Genomic DNA, 21,518 nt, shown 5'->3' on the forward strand with positions numbered 1-21,518 from the left:
ACACACACACACACACACACACACACACACACACACACACACACACCTCATTTCTCTCCACTGGTCTCTCTTTCCCTCTTTTTCTTTGCCCTTGTTTCCATCTTTTCCTTCCCTCTCTCCCCTGTCCCTCCCTCACTGTGCTTAAGCCTGAGCTTCAACCTTCCTTTCTTCCTTTTAGTTAACATCTGACCCCTCTATTCCTTCTTTTTTTCTTCCATCTCTGTATCTATCCCCCCATCCTGTATGTTCTCCCTCTGCCTCTGCCTCTGCCTCTGCCTCTGCCTCTGCCTCTGCCTCTGCCTCTGCCTCTGCCTCTGCCTCTGCCTCTGCCTCTACCCTTGAACATCTCACAAAAAAATTTCTGGGATCCTTGACCCCATACTGGGCCCACAGGAGCGGTGTGTCACAGACACAGGCAGGCATGGTGTCTATCTTCAGCATGAAAGGAGGCGTAAAATCAAGTCACCCACTGGCTGTCATGTGTGTGAAGTGCTGTCTCAAAGGAAACAGACTGGGAACAGAGGCCAGAGCATCAGGGGCAGCTGGAGAAGGCTGAGACAACCTCCCTACCTCCTTGGCTCTGAAGAGCTCCAGATGACGGCTTAGGGGCTTGAGGCCTTAGGGGCTTCTCTAGAAATGGGAGAGAAACAGAGATCAAACCACTCGAGAGAAGCCAGGCTGAGATGGGTTTCCTTAGGTCTGGAGGGAGAGAGGGGCAGAAGAAGTCAGCCTTACCTAAGCTTCTCAAGTATAGGGGATGGCGCACCACAGACAAGACAGGCTTCGGCGCTCACCTGCGGGATGAGCTCACTGAGGTCTGTGGACTGTGAGCCTCTTTTAGAAATCAGATGTTGGCTGAAACATCAGCGACTCCTGAGTCTGATACTCAGATGCAGGGCGAGCACGTGGCAAGGACTCACAACCTTCAGCCTGTAGACTTTATGGCAGAGGCTGCCCTGTCCACTGTTGAATGCTCAGCTTCATCCCTGGCCTCCACCCACAAGATCATAGGAGCAAATAGGTACTGTTGTTTTAAAAAAAAAAAAATCCCTCAAAACATTTGACCAGAATCCCCTGAGAATGAGGATTGCTTACTAAAAACCACTGGTGTAGAGGCAAGGATCCTGGAATAGACCAGTCATTTACCCTAGAATCTACTGGTACCCTGGGATGCAGGCAGCCAGGAGGCATTATGACAAATTTAGATTGATAATATCATACTGGAGGGTAACTCCATTGTTGTGTAGTAGTGGCAAAGTGCTTGCATAAAGCCCTAAATTCAGTACTGCAATAATAATAATAACAATAATTTGTCTTTACACTTCAATAACACTGAAGATGGGTATGATGACCCACATGTATTATCTCAGCCCTAGGGACAATGAGGGAAAGACATGAGAATGAGGGTAGCCTTGACTGCATTGCAAGACCTTCTGTCCAAAGATAAATAGCATTGAGCATTTAACTATAGACCAGAGTGCTAAGCTCCCACATTGTTTCACTGTCTCATTTAATCCTATAAAAAAAAAAATAAGGCTCTGCAAGATGATTCTGCAGGTAAAGGTGCTTGTCACACAAACCTGGTGACCTGACTGTGATTCCCAGATGGAAGAGAAAACTGACTCCACAAAGTTGTCCCCTGACCTGCACGTGCAGTCTGAGACGTGTGTGCCCACACATACACATCATGGTGGTATGCACAATAATAAATAAATATTTTTAAATAAATAAAAAATAAATATTTTTCATAATCTATGAGGTCGGCAAAAACATCACTTACAGATGAGGAAACTGAGGCTCAGAGGGACAGAGTCTCTTATTGAGACTGGGGACAGGCAAACCCTGCATTCAATCCCAGACAGGTACTTCATTCTTATCTTGGAACAGACTCCTTCAGGTTGTTTAATTAATTCATTTAATGTATATGTGTGTTTTGTCTGCCTGTACATCTATGCACTGCTTGTGTGCCTGGTACCCACGGAAGTTAGAAGAGGCTATCAGATTTCCTGGAACTGGATGTGAACTGCCACGTAGGTGCTGGGAACTGAACCCGGATCCTTGGCGAGAGCAGCCAGTGCTCTTAACCACTGGGCCATCTCTCCAGTCCCTTGTCTATACTTTCTGTTTCCTTTTCCTTCATGTATGTCTCTATCCATCCTGATGCACAGAATACAAATGTAAGGTCAAGGAATCTTGCAATCAGTTTTAGCAATGAAAAGAAGGGTCACATGTTGGGAGCGCTGGAGTGGGAAGCTGAACGTCACTAGTAACTTCAGCAGCTGTTCTGAGCTTCTGATTCTTGGACATTTGTTTTAACCTAAGAGTCTAGAATCGGGGCTGGAGAGAGTTTGGTTCTTAGCGCCCACACTGGGCACTTAGAACCTTCTATTAATTACTACTCCAGCTTCATGGATCAGATGTTGTCTTCTAGTCTCTGTAGGCACCATACACACACACACACACACACACACACACACACGCGCGCACACACACACACACACACACACGAATAAAATTAAATCTTCAGAAAATTTAATTTAAAATTTTTTAAATTAAATTTTTAAAAATTCTTTAAAAAAAAAAAAAGATTTATTTATTTATTATATGTAAGTACACTGTAGCTGTCCTCAGACACCCCAGAAGAGGGAGTCAGGTCTCGTTAAGGATGGTTGTGAGCCACCATGTGGTTGCTGGGATTTGAACTCTGTACCTTTGGAAGAGCAGTCGGGTGCTCTTACCCCTTGAGCCATCTCACCACCCCTAAATTTTAAAAAATTCTTAAAGAGAAACTAAATCTTAGACTACTAAACCATACTTATTTAAGGTCTTCAAATTGCACACAAACCTAGTTCTAGCAGATGTAATAATATTCCTTTTAATTTTTAATCATTTTTGGTTTTGTTTATTGGATTTCAAGACTAAGAGGTTTTTGTTGTTGTTGTTGTTGTTGTTGTTGTTGTTGTTGTTGTGTGTGTGTGTGTCCCTGGCTGTCCTAGAACAAGCTGGCCTCAAACTCACAGAGATTCACCTGCATCCACCTCCCAAGCTCCAGGATTAAAGGCGCGTGCCACCATCACCTGGCCATTTTTGTTTATTAACAAACTTTCAACAGTGTGTTATTGGGGAAGTCCCTTTGCCTCTCTGAAACTCTGTTTTATGGTCCTAAGAATGGCGGTATCTACTTCTCGAGCTACAAGGTAGGCTGAGTGGTAACCAACAACAATATGGTATTCGCTCTCTTGAGCGTGCTTACCACTAAATCCATTTACATCTGTTTTCTAGCCACATCTAGCTGCAAGAGAAGCTGGAATTTTTTTTCCTCTCCTACCCCCTGTCCTCCTCCCCACTTTTGTACATAGTTCTCCCTGTACATGTACAGGGAAAAAATACATACAGTGGACTGACTGCATAGCCATCCTTACAACACAGGTGTGGACACGTCTATTACAAAGGAACTTATTATATGAATGACAGCACTTCCGTGCCCTAGAATGTTACTAATTCAATTTACTTTTCTATTTCTAGTTTATTGATTTGGAGGCTTGAATGACCAGTTTTAAGAAAGGAAAAATTTTTTTAAGCTGGGCGGTAATGGCACATGCCTTTAATCCTAGCACTGGCGAGGCAGAGGCAGGTGAATCTCTGAGTTTGAGACCAGCCTGGACTACAGAATGAGTTCCAGGACAGCTTGGGCTACACATAGAAACCCTGTCTTGAAAAACCATAAAACAAGCAAACCACCACCACTAACAACATGTTACACTAGGCACGTAGCTCAGTGGTGGAGTTGTTTACCAAGCGTAAGCCCCTAGGTTTGAGCCTTTGTTTCTTCTCTAGAACATACAGTCAATGCTACAACTTTCCCTATTAGCTCTTCTGCTCACAGATCCTGGTGTGTTTTCATGGACTTACAAATATTTTAAAACTCCTGAGATTTGTTTGACGGTCGTTTATTGATCTACATGTTGCTTGATAGAAATGGGCATGTCTGTGTGTTCTCGGGCCAGCCTGGTCTATTTGGCCATGTCTGTGTGTTCTCAGGCCAGCCTGGTCTATTTGGCAAGTTCTAGGAGGCTAGCTTGGGCTCTACAGTAAGACCCCATCTTTTAAAAAAAAAATTAAAGATTTCTCTGATATCCACATGTTATCAACCCTTCCATCTCTCTCTCTGTTGCTTCTGGCTTAAGTCAGTTTTGTTCTGAATGCAGACACAGTGTGGTTTCTAGCTTTGTAACTGTAACAATTGTGTGGCTTTGGGTCCAGAATGTGGACTGCCATGGCCAAAGTTTCACATGAGCTTGAGAAAAATGCATTCCCTGTGGCTGGCGGACACACTAGCCTCCAGCCAGCTATTGGATCAAGTGATCGATGCTCTTGCTGAGTCGGTCGTGTTCTGAGGGATTTTCTGGCAGCTGGACTTCTTTTCTTTTGGTCATTGTCCATGTGTTTCAAAACAAGGTCTCATGTAGCATAGTCTGACCTTAAACTCACGATGTAGCCAAGGAGACCCTGAACTCCTAACCCTACCGCCTCTACCTCCCAACTGCCGCGACTGCAGATACCTAAGACCAAGCCTGTCTCCCTTTATTTACTGTTAATTCCTGTTTCTTTACAGCTGAAGTGGGTCCTTGGTAGACGGCGCACAGGTGAGTCAGTTTTTTTTCACCCATTCTGATGATGGTCTTAATTGGCACACTTAGGCCACTGGCACCCAGCATGCTTGCTGATGCTGCAAGACTCACACCTACTCTGTGTGCCACCCTTTCCTCTTTGTGCCCTTGTTATTTATGTTTTTAAAAGTAAAAGAACAAAAAAATGAACTTTTAAAGAGCCTGGCAGCGATGTATTTGGAATCCCAGTGTTGGGGAAAGGGAGAAAGGGAGCTTCCTGGGTTCTCTGGTGAGCTAGCCTAGACTAACTGGAGAGCCCTCCCTGGTCCCAATGAGATATCTGATCTTTAAAAACAAACAAACAAAAAGATGGATAGCTCCTGAGGGATGACACCTATCACCTATGTGCACACGCGCGCGCGCGCACACACACACACACACACACACACACACACAACTCCTTCTAAGACAGGTCCACCACAAAGAGACCCCCTCAGCTTATCCCTTACTTCTCCTTGTTTTGAAGTCATGATGCAAGGATAATAGGCAAGTACCACCATGCCCAGCCTTCATCTTTGTTTTGAAGGTCAATTCCATGGCGTGCAAGCATTCAGGATCGAAGATCCACAGTGGAGGAGGACTTGCCAGGATTCCGCCCGGCTCAGGGTCCAATCACTAACGCTGACACGGAGAATTCCCAGCTGCTCTCAGCACATCCCAGGGGATGCTGGCGCTTCCTCTCACACAGAGTCCCCCATGCTCCTTCCCCAGCTTCCCACTTGCTTCGTGGTCTCTGTTGTTCAAATTGCTCTCAGCCATCTTCTCTGGCTTCTCTGCTGCCTGTTCTGTGATGGCTGATGCCCTGAGATGTTCCCTCTTCTTCCTTACCCTGTCCCTTCGCCTTCCTCACCTTGTCCCTGGGCAACTCTGTTCACACTAACATTCATGTGATGTTACCTCAGATCTTCAGCTTTGACTCCAGACCTTTCTCTTTGACTCCAGACCCAAACATGCAGCCATTATTGGATTCTCCCCCTTACGCATCTCCCAGGGCCCCCAAACTCAACATTTCCCTGGGAGGAGCTCATCCTTCTCTGCCAGAAACACAGGCTCCTCTGTGAATGCTACTTCAGTTTCTTGGCTACCCACAGAGAAAGCTTTGCCTCTGCCTTAGCCTCAGTCCACAAACCCAGTGGTCTCCCAAACGGGCTCCTCTCCCTGCCGTTGCCTGGACAGTCACTTTCAGGTTGTTTCTCCGTTGTTCCCTACCCCCTAGGAAGCCTTCTGACAGCCACCTGAGCTTCGGGAGCCCATGCCAGGCCCTGCTCACTCTTACTCCCGAAAGTGATTGCCACGGCCTGTAAGTAGGACCTACGCTCCAAGACTGGACACTCGGAAGGTTATTGGAAAGCTCCTCCTCCAACCCTCCCCCGCCTTTCACTTCCCCTCCCTCTCTCGAACAGAGCTTCGGTGGCAAAAGGATTCGACCGTGGGTCACACCACAGCTAGTCACAATAACGAGCATATCCTAAGTCAGTGCACACACCTGTGCCCACCACACCCTTCCAATGACTTCAAAGAGGGGTGACCTATTTGTTACAGGTCAAACATGTCTCCCGGCATCGTGGATTATAACACTGAATGGCAATGTCGAAAGGGGCGGGGGAACCTTTCAGAAGTGTCAGATCCCCACACAAGTCAGTCCCCTCTGCCCCCAGTCCTGTAACGCCTTCTGCATGTGACTGAGCAGCGCGCAGGCCCTTTGCTCACCAGCTCCTCAGCTGTGCACTGTGCAGCCTCGAGAACCATTCATTAACCAGCTGGGCACACGGCTCAGTAGCAGAGTATGTTTGCCCAGCATGTGTGAGGTTCTGGATCAATCCCTAACACCATAACACATACATGCTTTTAAAAATGGCTTCATGAGAACAGCCATGATCACCAGGAAAACAAAAAGGGGAAAATCATGTTATCCAGGCAAGGTAGCACACACCTGGAGTTCCAGTGCTTGAAGAGGAAAAAAAAAAAGGGAAAGCAGGAGTTCAAAGCTACCCTCAGCTAGACAATGAATTTGAGGCCAGCCTGGGCTACCTGAGATTGTCATAAACAAACAAACGAACGAACAACAAAGACATACAAATATAGCATGTCCATGATCTTAGAACTCAGGAGGTAGACACAGGAGGATGCCCATGAGTTTGAGGCCAGTCTGGGCTACATAGCCAAAGTCTGTCTGAACAAACCAAAATAAATAAATAAACTTGTTCCTTACCAATTACCCATGTGGCATCCGCTTCTGCAGTACAAAGCCAACCCAGACACCATAAGTCTGCTCATTGTATATGAAAGGAAACTCAGAAATGATGGGAAAATCCCTACGGACTCACAATCACTGTGACAACCAGAATTCAGCACCAGGCATCTGCTCCCTCCAAAGGAGCTGGGTGGTAGAGTGAGTCGGGACTTAGACGTCATCTTTCACCTATCCATTCAACAGGACACTTGTGGGGGACATGGTGGCTCGTGCCTACACTCCCAGTACTTGAAAGTCTAAGACAGGAAGATTGCCACAAGGTTCATTCCAGCTGGCCTATATAGTAAGATGCTATCTCAAAAATAAAAAGCACTAAAACCAAAGCAACAACAAAGCAATGGGCACTTACTAGGCACCTACTGTATGCCGTGTGGAGCCTTCTGGCCCAAGACTCCCATTGTGTCACTTAGGCACGGGAGAAGCAATCAGATCTGGGCTGGGGGTGCAGTGAGCAGGGCTGGGGGTGCAGTGAGCAGGGCTGGGGGTGCAGTGAGCAGGGCTGGGGGTGCAGTGAGCAGGNCTGGGGGTGCAGTGAGCAGGGCTGGGGGTGCAGTGAGCAGGGCTGGGGGTGCGGCGAGCAGGGCTGGGTTTTTCTGAAAGCTTCTTGCTTTCATCTTCCCCCTTACTTCCTATTCCTTGTGCTTCATCATTATCAACTACTTTAATCCCAGAGCAGTTTAAGTACTTAAGGGCCTCTTAAAGAATAACGCCCCCATGTTAGGGAGACATAGCAACAACCTCAGCTCAAGCTCTGGCTGCAAGCACCTAAGGCACTGGTCACGTAAGTGAAGGACACCAGGAGAGGTGAATACCCACTCAACTTTTCTAAAACGAAAAAAAACCCACCTATTTTATTTTAGTATGTTACCTGAATGAGTATTCTGCTTGCATGTGCGTCTGTCCTTAGCTGTGCACCCTAGAGCACCTCTGTGACACAGTCACTTCATGTATGTGCCATGGGAGGAGACCCCTTTTGCCTTTTGAGCTCTAAGATGCTGAGCAAGGTCTGTTACCCAGCATTCCCAGAGCCCAGCACAGTGAGGTACAGAGGAGTCCTCCAGTGAAGGGTCAGTGTGAGAGGGAGGGAGAGAAGCATGAGGAAGTAAGGAAAAAGAAAGGAAGAGAAAGAAAGCGAGAGAGGTGGGGAGAGAGGGAGGGAGGGAGTCCTCATATGCTAATGTTCTAGCAATGTAACCAAAGAGTGCTAAATTTTGTATATTCAATACGTGTTCAATGTAACAAAACTTCTAAATTTTATTATATGAATAAAATCTGAAACCTATCCAGATGTGATAATGTGGGCCTGTAATCCTACCTCTAAGAGAGACTGAGGCAGGAGGATCACCGCAAGCTAAAATATAACTGGAGCTGCCTATCAAGAGCCTATCTAAATAATTAAGTCATTCACTCCCAAAGGCAACCTGAACCAAAGTCCGAGGACGTAGAAAGGGACACAAGTGCGTGTCTTGAGTTCCTGTTATGGCCGCTCCTGTGACCTCTGATCCCAGAGCCTGTGACCCAGGTGATAGCCACAGCTTGAAGCTGCTCCCCTCTGCATGGCACTAGCTGGCACTCAGCTTCCGCCTCCCCTGCCAGCCTCTGCACACCAGGTGAAGCCTGGCATGTGCATACACTCACACACGACTGGCTGAACCAGGGCCAGGCTCATCTTCCTTCTGGGGACAGAGAAGCCTAGGTTCCCACTGTGTGGCCATTCAGCTGTCCCTTCTCTCTGGGCATCTTCCTTCATTCGTAGCAGAGCCAGGCAAGCCAATAGCTTCCCCTTCTGCTGACAGCTGACAACTGCTCAAGGCTGGTGGCCATCGCAATGAGTTCAAACTCAGCAGCGAAGTCTTCACAAATGGCTTCCCTCAGACCGTCTCAAGGGCCGACCGCACACAGGCATCACCTTAAAAACCACTGCTCCATTCTTTCCTATCATCCTTGGAAGCAGGTACAATACTATTTTGCAGACGAGGAAGCAGAATTAGAGAGGCAAACCCACTTGTCTGAGACCACACAGCTGGGAAGTATTGGCTCATTCCTCTATCCCATTATATCTGAGGCACTGGGGATCAAACCCGAGGTCTCATTCATGGTAGACAGGCAGCGATGAAGATAGATTCCCACCTCTTTTGCTTTGTTTACATAGGGTCTCACTGTGTATCCCAAACTGCCCTCCAAGTCACCATCCTCTTGCCTGAGGTCTCTCCTGTGCTGGCATGTCCCGCCACACACTAGCTCCTCCCACAGCCCTCAGCCAGGCTGAAGCTTGGGTCCCCTCTCTGTTTCCTGTGGGTTTCCTCAGCCCCATTTCTGACTCTTATGTCTCTCACCCATCGACTGTGAATTCCTTTCTCTTGTTCCAGCTGAGCAGCAGAAGGTTCTGGACTCGGTAGTACTCACACTGAGACTCAGCTTCCCCTCTGTCCCAGACGTGTGAGATTGGACAGGTCATTGTAACGGAAAGGTAGGGCAACAGTGTGAAGACATCTGGCATAGAAACCAGCAGACAAGATGGCTGGGGGAAGTCACTAGCCTCAAAACCTGGTGAGCTGAGTTCCTTCTCCAGAAGGCTTGTAGGGATAGGAGAATCAACTCCACAAAGTTGTCCTCAGACTTCAGGTAGGAGACTGAGTCACAATAATGGTTCTGCGAACCAGCACATCTATGGCCTGGGACAGATGACTTTTTAGCACACAGTCTAGTGCTCAGTAACATCTTAGAATATGCTGACATTTTTTTCTTTTTGAGACAGGATCTCACGTAGCCCGCATTGGTGTCTAAGTCACTATATAAATAAAGCTGACCCTGTTCTGGGATCACAGTCCTGGGCCACCACTCAAAGCTAGTAGGTTTTTGTTTTTTTGTTTTGTTTTGTTTTTTGTTTTTGTTTTTTGAGTTGTTGTAACAGTCACAGTAACTTCTAACTGCTCAGTCATTAAAGTCCAAACTCCCCTGCCCGGCACTCTGCGGCACTCATCCGTCCATCTCAAATCTGTTGCTCCAATAGAGATACAACACACAAGTCAGATACACCTGTCCATCCAGGACCCCCTGTGTTCACACTGAACTCGTGTACAGTCTGCACTTGCCAACACTACCCACCTCCAGTCTTGATTCCCAGCTAAGCCACAACCAGCCTTGACTGTGTATCCACAACATTTGCAATTCAGCACACATCAGAGTCCCCAGGGGTTGGGGACACCTGTCTGTGGTCATCTTCCTCCTTCTTTTACAGTCTCTGTGGGGACCCACCTTTCTCACTATTGAGCCATGTGGCAGGGATGGGTACATTTGGGTCTTGGACAAAGTCACCATGATTCATTAGGAGGCAGCTACCTGGCAGAAGTCAGGCTGACAGAATTCAGCCCTGGAACTTTTACTGCCATCATTCTTGTATGTGTGTGTGTGTGTGTGTGTGTGTGTGTGTGTGTGTGTGTGTGTGTGTTTTGAGACAGGGTTTCTCTTTGTAGCCCTGGCTGCCCTAGAACTCACTGTGTAGATCTGATAGCCTCAAACTCAGAGATCCTATTGCCTTTATCTCTCTCCCCAATGCTGGGATTAAAGATGTGTGCCACCACACTTGGCTGCTGGCATTCATTTTCCACAGTCATTGCTAAGCTTGAGCTATGTGAAGTTGGAGCCGCTGGTAAGTTTATTTTTTACCTTTACGAGGCAGTGGATGAGGGGCTGGAGAGATGGCTCAATGGTTAAGAGCATTAGCTGTACCTCCAGGGGACCTGGGTTCAATTTCCATCACCCACATGACAGCTCCCAACTGTCTGTATCCAGGGGATCTGACTCCCTCACACAGACACACATGCAGGCAAAACACCAATGCACATAAAATAAAAATAAATAAAATTGAAAATGAAAAAGAAGAAGTAGTGGGTTTTAAAATGAGCCGGCACGGGGACCAAGGGATAGAGGAGGGTCCCTCAGATGTCACCTGCGCATCTGCAGCCACCTGAAGTCAGAAACTCCTGACTTTCAAATCATACATGGCAATAAACCCAATTCTGCTCATTTATTTTATTTATGATGGACTGAGCTGAGTTTCTGTTGCCTGTCACTCCAGAGCTGCTGACAACATCAAGACCCAAGTAGAAACTCAGCTTCCCAAGAGCAGGGGCTGCTGTCAGAGGCTTAGGATTCTTGGGGTCGGATGGACCATAAATGTCCCCGGACCATAAAGGGGCAGAACTTTATTGGGACCTTGCAGCTGAGCCAATAATATGCCTTGAGATTATTTAAGACTATGTACTTAACCTGCTGTCCTACTGTGTGCTCTGGTTTATGGTTAAACTGCCTTTAAAGAACAATGTAACCAATCTTATTATATCTTGGAGTTCCCATGCAACCAGACATTATAACAAACAATCTAAAATAATACATAGCTTTAATCTTAAGTTGTGTACTCTTACATGCTGCTGACCCAGAGTATTGTATTATGTATGTATGTATGTATTGCACACATATGTATGTGTCGTGGTAATCATTTGCTGAATGCAGTCAACAGGTTGACATTTATACAATAAATATCTCACAAGTGCAGGAAGCCACGTGTAACCACAGGTTGATCACATCCGTTTTCGGTATTTAGTGTTGTTCTCAAGAAGCTGGGCTTTTCTCTTCTAAAACACTGTTAAGATTTCTGGAAAGAATTTCTCATTTTCCCCCATACCCTATTTTTATGCTATTTAGTAAATAAAAAGCAAAGCCCTCTGTGAGGGACATACACAAACACAGGCACAGATTCAAGCACAGAGACACAAGACAAACATAGACAACAAGGACAGACAGATCAGACACACAACAGACTACAGATCAGTAATCACAGACAGAAGAGGCAGGGAGAGATGTGAAGAATTCAAATTTGGGCTCAACCTTAGTTAAACTAATCCAAGAGGAAGTTTGGGTTTTCATGCAACATTGACAGTCAGGGCTGGCCTGTGTACCCCAGTATGGTGATGTGAATAGAATGGCCCCCATAGGCTCATATATTTGAATGCTTAGTCCAAGGAGTGATACTATTTCAAAGGATTAGAAGGATTGAAAGGTGTGGGTTTTGAGTTTTCAAAGGTCGATGCCTGTCTCTCTCTTTCTGCCTACAGATCAGGATGTAGTATTCAACTAGTTCTTCAGCATCATGCCTGCCATGTGTGCCACCATGCTCCCCACCATGATGATAATGGACTAATTCCTGAAACTGTCAACAAGCCCCAAATTAAATGCTTTCTTTTATTTTTTTAAAGATTTACTTATTTATTATATCTAAGTACACTGTAGCTGTCTTCAGACACACCAGAAGAGGCTGTCAGATCTCATTACGGATGGTTGTGAGCCACTATGTGGTTACTGGGATTTGAACTCAGGACCTGTGGAAGAGCAGTCAGTGCTCTTAACCGCTGAGCCATCTCTCCAACCAATGCTTTCTTTTATAAGAGTTGCATTGACCATGGTGTCTCTCCCAGCAATAGAACAGTAACTAAGACACCCAGCATTGTAGCATTATGCACAGGGTGGCCACAGAGTAGGTAAGAAAAACCAAAACATAGCCAGGCATGATGGCTCACACCTTTTAGCCAAGCACTTGGGAGTGTCTGTGTTGAGGCCAGCCTGGTCAACATAGTGAGTTCCAGGACAGCCTGGGCTAAGTAGTAAGGCCCTGTTTCAGGGAGAGGGATGGGAGGGAGGGAGAGAGAGAGAGAGAGAGAGAGAGAGAGAGAGAGAGAGAGAGAGAGAGATCTGTAGTTTCCCAAAGAGAAGGTGTTCTTCAAAATGCTTGGAGGGAGGGAATCCAAAGGAACAAGAATCAAGTGACAAGCGCTCTAATTCCTATATGACAAACAAGGCTTTGATCCTGTGCTGTCACTTTAGGTGATGGCTCACTTTCTGAGCATAATGGTCTCAGACAAAGTTGTTTGCAGGAGTCCTACAGGCTGAAAGATACACTCTCAACCAACTGACAGTCCCTCAGCCTCAGACGAGAAAATCAGGATTAAAACTGAAAAGGCTTATTTAAGACCAGGAAGGAGGTGGGCAAGATGACTCAATGGATAAAAGCACTTGCCACCAGACCTTAAAACACAAATCCCAACTGAGGTCCCATGAGATGGGGAAAGAGAACCAACTCCTGCAGGTCGTCCTCTGACTTCCGTGCATGCACCACAGCATCGACACACACACACACACACACACACACACACACAGAGAGAGAGAGAGAGAGAGAGAGAGAGAGAGAGAGAGAGAGAGAGAGAGAGAGATCTGAGTGAATGTCATGAAGAAGTAAAAAGACTGTAAGTCAAGGCATTTGTGACCCATAAGCTGTCCAAAGCTGGCCTGTTTCCTAACGCCACTTTATTAAGCAATGTGTATCAGTCACTTATCTAGAAAACTCAGAAATCTCTGAGGAAAATGCACGCAGGTTCTTAACTCTGCCAGCTGCCTCCCCAGTCCTTAGGAAAAGGAAAAGGTTTTGGACCAGGAGGCTAAAACCAACCAACCAACAACAAAACCTGCCCATAGACTGAATTTACTCCCGCACTAGTGGTGTGACTTTGAGTAAGTCTTTCACGGGTCTGTGGCAGTTGCCTCTCTGGAACAGGAGAAACGAGGATGAAGTTTGAAGGTACTGATCACTAAGATTATTAAATTTCAGTGATCGCACAGTTGGACTGTCCATCAAATCCCAGGATGGGATCTCACACGGATTACAGAGGGACGGAGGGCCAAGAGGTCAGCGCCCTATCCACACAATCCAGATTAGAGTTGATGAGTTGGTTTTCTAGATGAGCATATATCCTTCCAGCTTGACTTCAGGGGAGAATACAGTGGAAACCCATACTATCACCTCTGCACACCACTGGAAAACATGGAACAATATCCACACTCCCTTCATTTCTCTTTCTCTGTTCTTTTCAATGGTTCTTAAAGTGTCCCATTAAGACAGGTCCACATCTGAGGGTTGGAGAGACCGCTCCATGTTTAAGAATGCTATCTGCTCTTACAGAGGACCAGAACACAGTTCCCAGTACTCATATCAGAGAGCTAGCAACTACCTGTAACTTCAGCTCCATGGGATCCAATGCCCTCTTCTGGCCTCTACACTCAACTGCCTTTGAATGTACCTTATTACCACCACTACCCTACATATACACATAACTAAAAATAAAAAGAAATCTTTAAAAATAAAAGAACGTCCATATCTGAATACACACTACCTTCTTCCAATCAGCCACCTTCAGACCTTGGACATCCCCCAGTAGGACAGACATTCCTCCCTACATTTGTAAGAGTCCACTTGGGGAAGTAAACCAGCTTTATGGCCTTGACCTCACACCTGGCTTTCAGCCCAAGTGACAAGTCTTAATTTGATCACTACTGCATTCTTAGCACTTGACCTTGAGTGACTTCCAGTCCTTTTGAAAAACTCAAACACTCTTCCTTGAAAAGATGGAGATTTCTCTCCAATGGAAAGGTTCAAGTGCACACATACCGCACTGCAGAGCCAAGTCCCTACAATACATCCTGCAGTGGGGTTGCTTGCAAGCTGTCATCTATCACCTTTCCTTTGGGGGCCCCTTTTGGAAGGCTGAACACTTGTTGAACGATCTGAAGTGCTTACTGCAAAGAAGCATCTCTAATGCACCATTACCAAGCCTTCTCGTTTCCTTCCCATCCCTGGAAGGCTTCAAACTTTCCCCTAGCCTCTATGCATCTTCTTCCCCACCCTGCAGTCCCTAGGCTCCACTTTGTCCGGTCCAACTCTCTTTTCCCTTCCTGCAATTAGGCAAATATCCAGGTTGCTGAGTTTTCAAAATGTGACTGCGATCGAAGAGTGGGTGGGGACACAGGACTCTAATGGATCAGGGGAAATTGTCTCAGCATTTCTCATTCCCAAAAGGTCTTTCCCTGAGCCTCAGGGGAAGGTGACTATCCCAGCCAAACAGTTCAGAGATTTCAAAGGACTCATCACCGTTGACTGTGGCATAGAACCCTTCCTGAATCAGGGTCAGGGGTACATTGAAAAGGATGGAAACCTTCTCTTCAGAGGCTTGTGTTGCAAGCTTTCCACACACATCTTCTCAGTACCAACACCACAGATAGCCTCCCAAATCTCAGGGCAGGATTTCTCCTCTGCATCATCTTACAGATGAGAAACCAAACCTCAAAAAAGCCAACAATGTCAGTGAGTTCAGGGTCCAAGACAAGTCTCTCGAGTCACCAATTTCTGTATCAACGCCCCCAAAATAACAGAAATTGATCATACTTATAGTAAGCCCTCACTCAGGAAAAAAATTGTCTTCTTCAAAGGCCGCCAATAAAGACCCCCGAAACACGAACATAGTGCTAATCCATCAGAGGACCTGAGCTTTCAACATGATGGATCCAATTACCAATTCTAAAGATTGTCCCCTGCCCTAAGGTGGCTCTCTGTTGTGGAGTGTTCTCCCCAGTAGCTGCTGAGAGCTGGCCTGAAGTGTCTCAACACAGAGAAGAGGAATCCAGCCCTGACTCTTCCAAGAAAGAGCTCCCATTTCTAGCGTCTTTGCTAAGGGTCCTGCGCCCACTCCTCCCCTACCTGCCAGGAGCTGCATCCAGGCGCAGATCTTGTAGACAGTAGCGGTGTTGCAGAAGAAGAAAAGAGCGAAGCAGGTGATGCAGCCGAGAATCAGCACCATGGAAAGCAACACGAAGAAGGCGGCCGCCTTGAAGGCGCTGGACGGGATGGTGCTGAAGTCGGTGAAAGAGCCCCGGCAGGTGAGCTCGCGGCCCGCTAGCCCGCTGCCCACGCAGTAGTGGAAGAGGCCGAAGTAGCCAGGCTTGGGAGTGCTCACGCTGTCGCCTACCCAGTAGGGCTGGATGAAGACCACCACGTTGATGATGGCGAAGCAGATGGTGAAGATGGCCCACAGCACGCCGATGGCCCGCGAGTTCCGCATGTAGTGCTCATGGTAGAGCTTGGAGGCTTCCTGCGAGGGCAGCATGGTGCCCGGGGGCGGGGCCGGCGGCAGCGGCTGACAGGGGGCCGCCGGCCCAGAACTGACCACCGGCCGCGAGGCGGGAGCTGGGGACGCACGCGAGAAGCAGCCCTGAGTCTAGGAACTCGCAAGGGCGGGGCCTGAGGCGGAGCTGGGGACCTAGGGGCTGACTGGGGAGCTAGGAGGGGGTCATGACAGTGTTGGGGCGGCGACTTGAAGGCCTCCTATTGGGGGGCCTGAGAAGGAGTCATGGGAAAGTTGGGGGGCTGGGATGAGGATATGGGAGCTGGAAGTAGGGGTGCCAGAAAGTGCCCGTGGGGGAGTTCAAGAGGGGGCTTGGGAACTGGTGCTGGATTAAGAAGGAAGGGGACGTGGGGAGATGTAATGAAAGATGGAGATCAATACTGGAGCATTAACAGGCACCGAATAGAGGGAACTGGGAAGGGCATATTGGAGCTGTTATTAGGGGTAGCGGGTCTGGGACTGGGTGTCTAAAGGGGATCTGAAAGCGGATAGACACTTCTCTATAAGGAAGTGAAGAGGTTGTCAGGGGCTGGTACTGAGGGCACGAGGAAGGTTACAGTAGGGCCAGGCAGGAGACTGGAGCTGGTACCCAAGGCTAAGTGTTGGAATCAGGATGAGGCTAGCGTAGAATCAGGGGCTGACACTGCAGGGTCTGCACTTGTGGCGGGGATTGGGGGGCGGGGGGGATGCTCCTTAGAAGCCGGGGCTGAATGTCCGCTGGCGGGGGGNGGGGGGTGGTGGTAGTGTAGGATTGGCGGGCCAGAGCCGAGGAGAGTGGCTTCCCAGGCCAAGGGAACAGGCGATCGAGGCCAGTGGGCAGTCTGGGCCTGGAGGGGCGGGCAGTGGGCAGGGGCCGTGCCGGGCGCGGGGGAGCGGCTGGGCCCGGGTAGGGCCAGAGCTTGGGGGGGGGGGCTGCCCCGCGCCCAGGCCGGACGCGCGCGGAGGCTGCGGCCGCCGAGAAGGGATACGGGAAGACCAACCTGGGCCGAGTCGGGACGGCTGATCCGGGACCAGCAGGGCTCAAGCTCCCGGGCTCGATGCTCCAGCCAGCGGTTGCCTTGGCCCAGGCGGCGTCCTCTGCGCGGCCTCCATCTTGCTCCGGCTCTCCCCGGGACGCGCTCCCGCGCCGAGGCGCGCGCTCCCGGGCACTGGCGCGGCGCGGCCGGGGCGCGTTCCCGCGCGGGCGTAAAAAAACTGAGAGGAATGGAAGGTGGGGGGCGGGGGAGGGAAAGGGGCCCTCCAGGTCCTGACAGTCAGAGAGGTACAGTCAGGCACGGTGACCCTGAAGTCCCTCAGCCAGAGACACAGCCTCTGCCCCAGCCCGGGCTTCAGGCCTCCTGACTCCTGTGACTCCCTTCCGTCAGCCTGAGTTGTGGGGTTCCAGCTCCCCACAAAGCCCGTGGAAATGGGGGAAGGGACGAAATGAAGATTATTTGATAGGCGTTGAACTCAATCTCTTGATTCCTGATTTCCACCTACCATCTATGACAATGCCTCCAGTCTCTCCATTCTGCTTCCACGCCTTTGTGTCTTAGAGGCTTTGAAGGTTTCCAGAGTCTCCTAGGAAACTGTCAACACCCCCCTGGGAGAAGGAAACTCCTAAACTGTTAACACCCCACGCCAGCCTTGGGGATTCCTTGGCCCACAGCACAAGGAGATCGGGCCAGGGAACAAGACCCAGGCTGAGCACCAAGACCAGGAGGGAAAGGGGCTGGCAAGTTAGCTTTTCCTCTACATTCTCCCCCCGTGTCCAAATCGATGCAAGCCATGAAATTTGAACATCATGAAGATCTAAACAACAATGCCTCAAAGTCAAGGGTGGTCATTAGGCCAAAGAACACCCCCAGGGACACTCCTGGGAAGCAGCTTGACTTATGGCTTTGCTTAGCCTTTGAAACCCAGACAAACTAACACTAACCTTGAACTTGAGCTATCTGGACCTGTTTCCTTATCTGTAAAGTGGACAAATTATGCCCCATTTAATAGAGATGGGGGGGGTGCATGCACATGTTAGTGGATCCCAAACACTGGACCATACACAGAAGTATGTTTGTTGAAACTCATATCTATATGCAAAAACTCATGTAATATTTTTAAATGTCTTTTTCCAATGAGATAAGAAACTGTCCTTTTGGTCTTTGGGGGTTTTTTGTTTGTTTGTTTGTTTTCCTTTTTGTTTTTGTTTTTGTTTTCTGATTATATATTTTATAACAGTCTGCCTCATTTGGGGAGAGTATGCTAAGTAGTTCTAGCTGGCCTAGACTAGGTTAGCCTTGAGCATGCAGGAATCCTCCTGCTTCTATCTCCCAGTGGTCAGGAGAGTGCTGAAATCGCCGGCACACACCACCATGCTTGTTTTGTGCCTGTTTTGTATGGTTTTGGAGCTCAAACCAGGAGAGCATTCTACTAACAGAGCTACATCCTAGCTACATTTCAACTTTTAAGAACTGGTGGTAACAGGGCGGGGTTGTTGCTGCTGTTTGATGTCTTTGTAAGAAACAGACGTTTGAATCCCAAATTATAAAGGGAGAATGGACCCCACTGAGACCTCAGGTCCGTGTGAATTCACCATCCCTAGGAACAGAATACCCGCATGAATTTGGTTTCTCTTTTCACTCTCTTTGAAGGAGCCGTCCTTTCCACCTGCCAAGGATCCTGTGGTCTGGAAACATGAGCAGAAGGGATGGGGCAAGGAATCTCCTTCAGTACCTCTTCCCATTTTGCAGATGGGGATAGAAGCCAAGGAAGAACACTGACATGCCATGGAAGGAGACAACTGCCCTGTCAACCTGTCACAAACCGTCTCGCTCATCTAATAAGCAGGGATGAGCCCCCTGAAGGGTGGCACTCCAATGCAGGGCACTGGAGTCAAGAGGACTGGGGAGATGGAAGATGTAAGGAGAAGACAGAGGGGTCCTGTTGCAGATGCTTCCAGCTTGGGTGCTTTCCAAGCAACCTTCTGCCCTGTTCCCCGCTTTGCCTTAAATGATTCTTTTCCTAGCCTGCTGAGCCAAGCCGAGCCACCCAGAAGAAAAGGACATCAAAGATTCACTGCGAGTTCTTGCAGGGCTGGGTCTTGGTTTCCCTCTGTAGAGCAGAGGCTCTCTGTGAAGTTCTGTCCACACCTCTTTCACAATAGTGCATTGGCCCCGTTGATCCCTTCTCACCCAGTTCCCAGATTGATCCTGGGGTAAGCCAGTACTTACTGGTTTCTGCTTAAGCCAGTTTCCCTTACATTCTGTTGTTGTTTCCAATCTAAATAGTCTTAAATAATTCATCTGCTTTCCTCCAAAAGAGATAGCAGGAGCATATATATTGATTTAGTTATTTTCTGAGACAGGGTTTCCTGTAACCCAGGCTGGCATCGAACTCAAGACATAACTGAAGATGACTTCAGACTTCTGATCCTCCTGCTTCCACATTCCAAGTGCTGGGATTGCAGGCATGCATTAACCAGCTTCAATGGGCTTTTGCTTGATTTTTTTTTTAAATAGGAGACTATCTAATACATGAGCTACTCAAAACCAAAAGACCAGAATGTGCAAACTCTGCCACATATGATCTGTGTGGCTCACAAGACAAAGACTACATTTCTCAGGGAGGGAAGCTGTGAGAGGAGAGTTGAGACACATACCCCAGGTTGGTCTTGAACTCACTGGGATCCTCCTCCCTCAGCCTCACAAATGCTAAGATTACAGGTGTGCACCCCTCCCAGGTTTCTTGTAGTTACTGCTGCTGTTGTTGTTACTGCTGCTGCTGTTGTTGCTGTTGTTGTTGTTTTTAGTCTGGATTTTACTCTGCAGCCCTAGCTGGCCTCCAACTGTAGCAATCCTCCTGCCTCAGCCTCCCAAGTTCTGATGTTACTCTTGAGAGTCTTATTTTCTACATTTGTAAAGTAGAGAGAAATACACCTCCTCCTCACAGATGCTGAGAGGATTAAAAGAGATAATGGATAGAAAAGAGCTTTGTAAATGGAAAACGGGCTATAAATATAAGCGATTATCATTAAAGTTTAATAATAAGTGACATCTCCAAAGAAAAGATACAGCAGAAGCCTTAGAGATGCACTTGCTGAGCTGTAAGGGCCTGGGACGGGATGTGTCCCATTTTAAAGGGCGAACTTAACAGCAGTTGAAGAGAGAAAACGTGAGGTCTGTTCACAGGAAGAACATCTTAAGGGGACCAAGAAGGAACAAGGATGGAAAGATTATAATAGAACCAAAAAATGGAATATGGTGGTATGCACCTGCAACGCCAGTGCTTCAGAGGCCAGGGTGGGAGGAAGACAACTTTGCCAGCAATGTAACAGGAAGGAGCCCCACTGTTTATAAGGCTAGGGATGTATAGTCCAATGGAGTGCTTTCCTGGCGTTCAAGAGACCCCGGGTTCCATCTGTAAGGGAGGTACACACCCAGACACCAAATTCTCAACACAAAGGAGATTTATTACCGAAAGGGGCAAGCAGGAGGGTGGGGAGGTTGGAAAGACAGACAGCAAGTAGCAGTAGCAGCAGGGATACCAGGAGCATGCAGACCAAGTGTCAGGGTACATGTGTTTAATCTTAGCACTTGGGAGATGAAGGCAGAAGGATCAGGAGGTCAAGTTTATCTTGAACTACATAACAAGCCAATCCTGACTATATGAGACACTTTCAGAAAATAAAAAATAAAGCTGAGCATGGTGGTGCATGCCTTTAATCCCAGCACTCAGGAGGCAGGGGCTGGTAGATCCCTGTGAGTTCAGGACAGTCAGGACTATTACACAGAGAAACTTTGTCTCAAAAAACCAGTAGTAGTAGTAGTAGTAGTAGTAGTAGTAGTAGTAGTAGTAGTAATTTTAAAAAAGAAGGGGACTGGAGAGATGGCTCAGTTGGTAAAGTGCTTGCCTTGTAGGTAAGAGCACCTGAGTTCAATATCCATGTTAAAAAAACAAACACAGATGATAAACAACAACAACAAAGGCCTCACCAGTCTCAGCAGTATACAGACAGCACGGTAGAGAAGGGAGGATTTCTACGGTTCCCTGGCCAGCCAGGCAAGTGGAGTCGGTGAGCTCAACAAAAGATAGTGAACAGCAAAATAAGAAGACATTCTACATAGAATCCTGACCATCGAATGCTTTTGCATGCTCTTGTGAACACACACACCACACACAAACACATATACCACACATACATACATTTCACAGACCAGATACGCACCACACACAAACACACACATACCACATACACACACTAAACATACATACACCACACACAAACATACACATATACTCCACAACACACACACCACCACATACACACACTACATATACACATACATACACCATACTCCACACACACACATACACACCACACACACATATACACCACACACACACATATATCATATATACACCACATACACACCACACACACACATCATACACACACACACACAAGAAAAAAAGGAATGAAGAAAGAAAAAGATCAAGACATGAGACCATAAGGCAAGGACCATGCTGGAGGAGCACCTAGAACAGAAGGTCGCCAGGTTCACCCAGTCACTGTCCCAGACAGAAAAGCTCTGTATCTGGCCTAAGTGC

At 47.7% G+C, this 21,518-nt stretch overlaps 1 protein-coding gene across 1 annotated transcript in view; it reads right to left on the reverse strand.

Annotated features, from left to right (window-relative positions):
• Lhfpl4 (LHFPL tetraspan subfamily member 4) overlaps positions 1-17,085 on the reverse strand; it is a 28,091-nt gene extending 11,006 nt beyond the window's left edge. The window contains exons 1-2 of the mRNA XM_021190529.2: positions 16,916-17,085; positions 15,512-15,997 (exon numbers count right to left, since the gene is read on the reverse strand). Coding sequence (XP_021046188.1) covers positions 15,512-15,917 — 406 coding nt within the window. The 5' untranslated portion in view covers positions 15,918-15,997; positions 16,916-17,085. The remainder of the gene's footprint in view (positions 1-15,511; positions 15,998-16,915) is intronic.
• Between the last annotated feature and the right edge of the window lie 4,433 nt (positions 17,086-21,518).

This window comes from Mus pahari, chromosome 2 (genome assembly GCF_900095145.1).
Source record: "Mus pahari chromosome 2, PAHARI_EIJ_v1.1, whole genome shotgun sequence".
Lineage (NCBI taxonomy): Eukaryota > Metazoa > Chordata > Mammalia > Rodentia > Muridae > Mus > Mus pahari.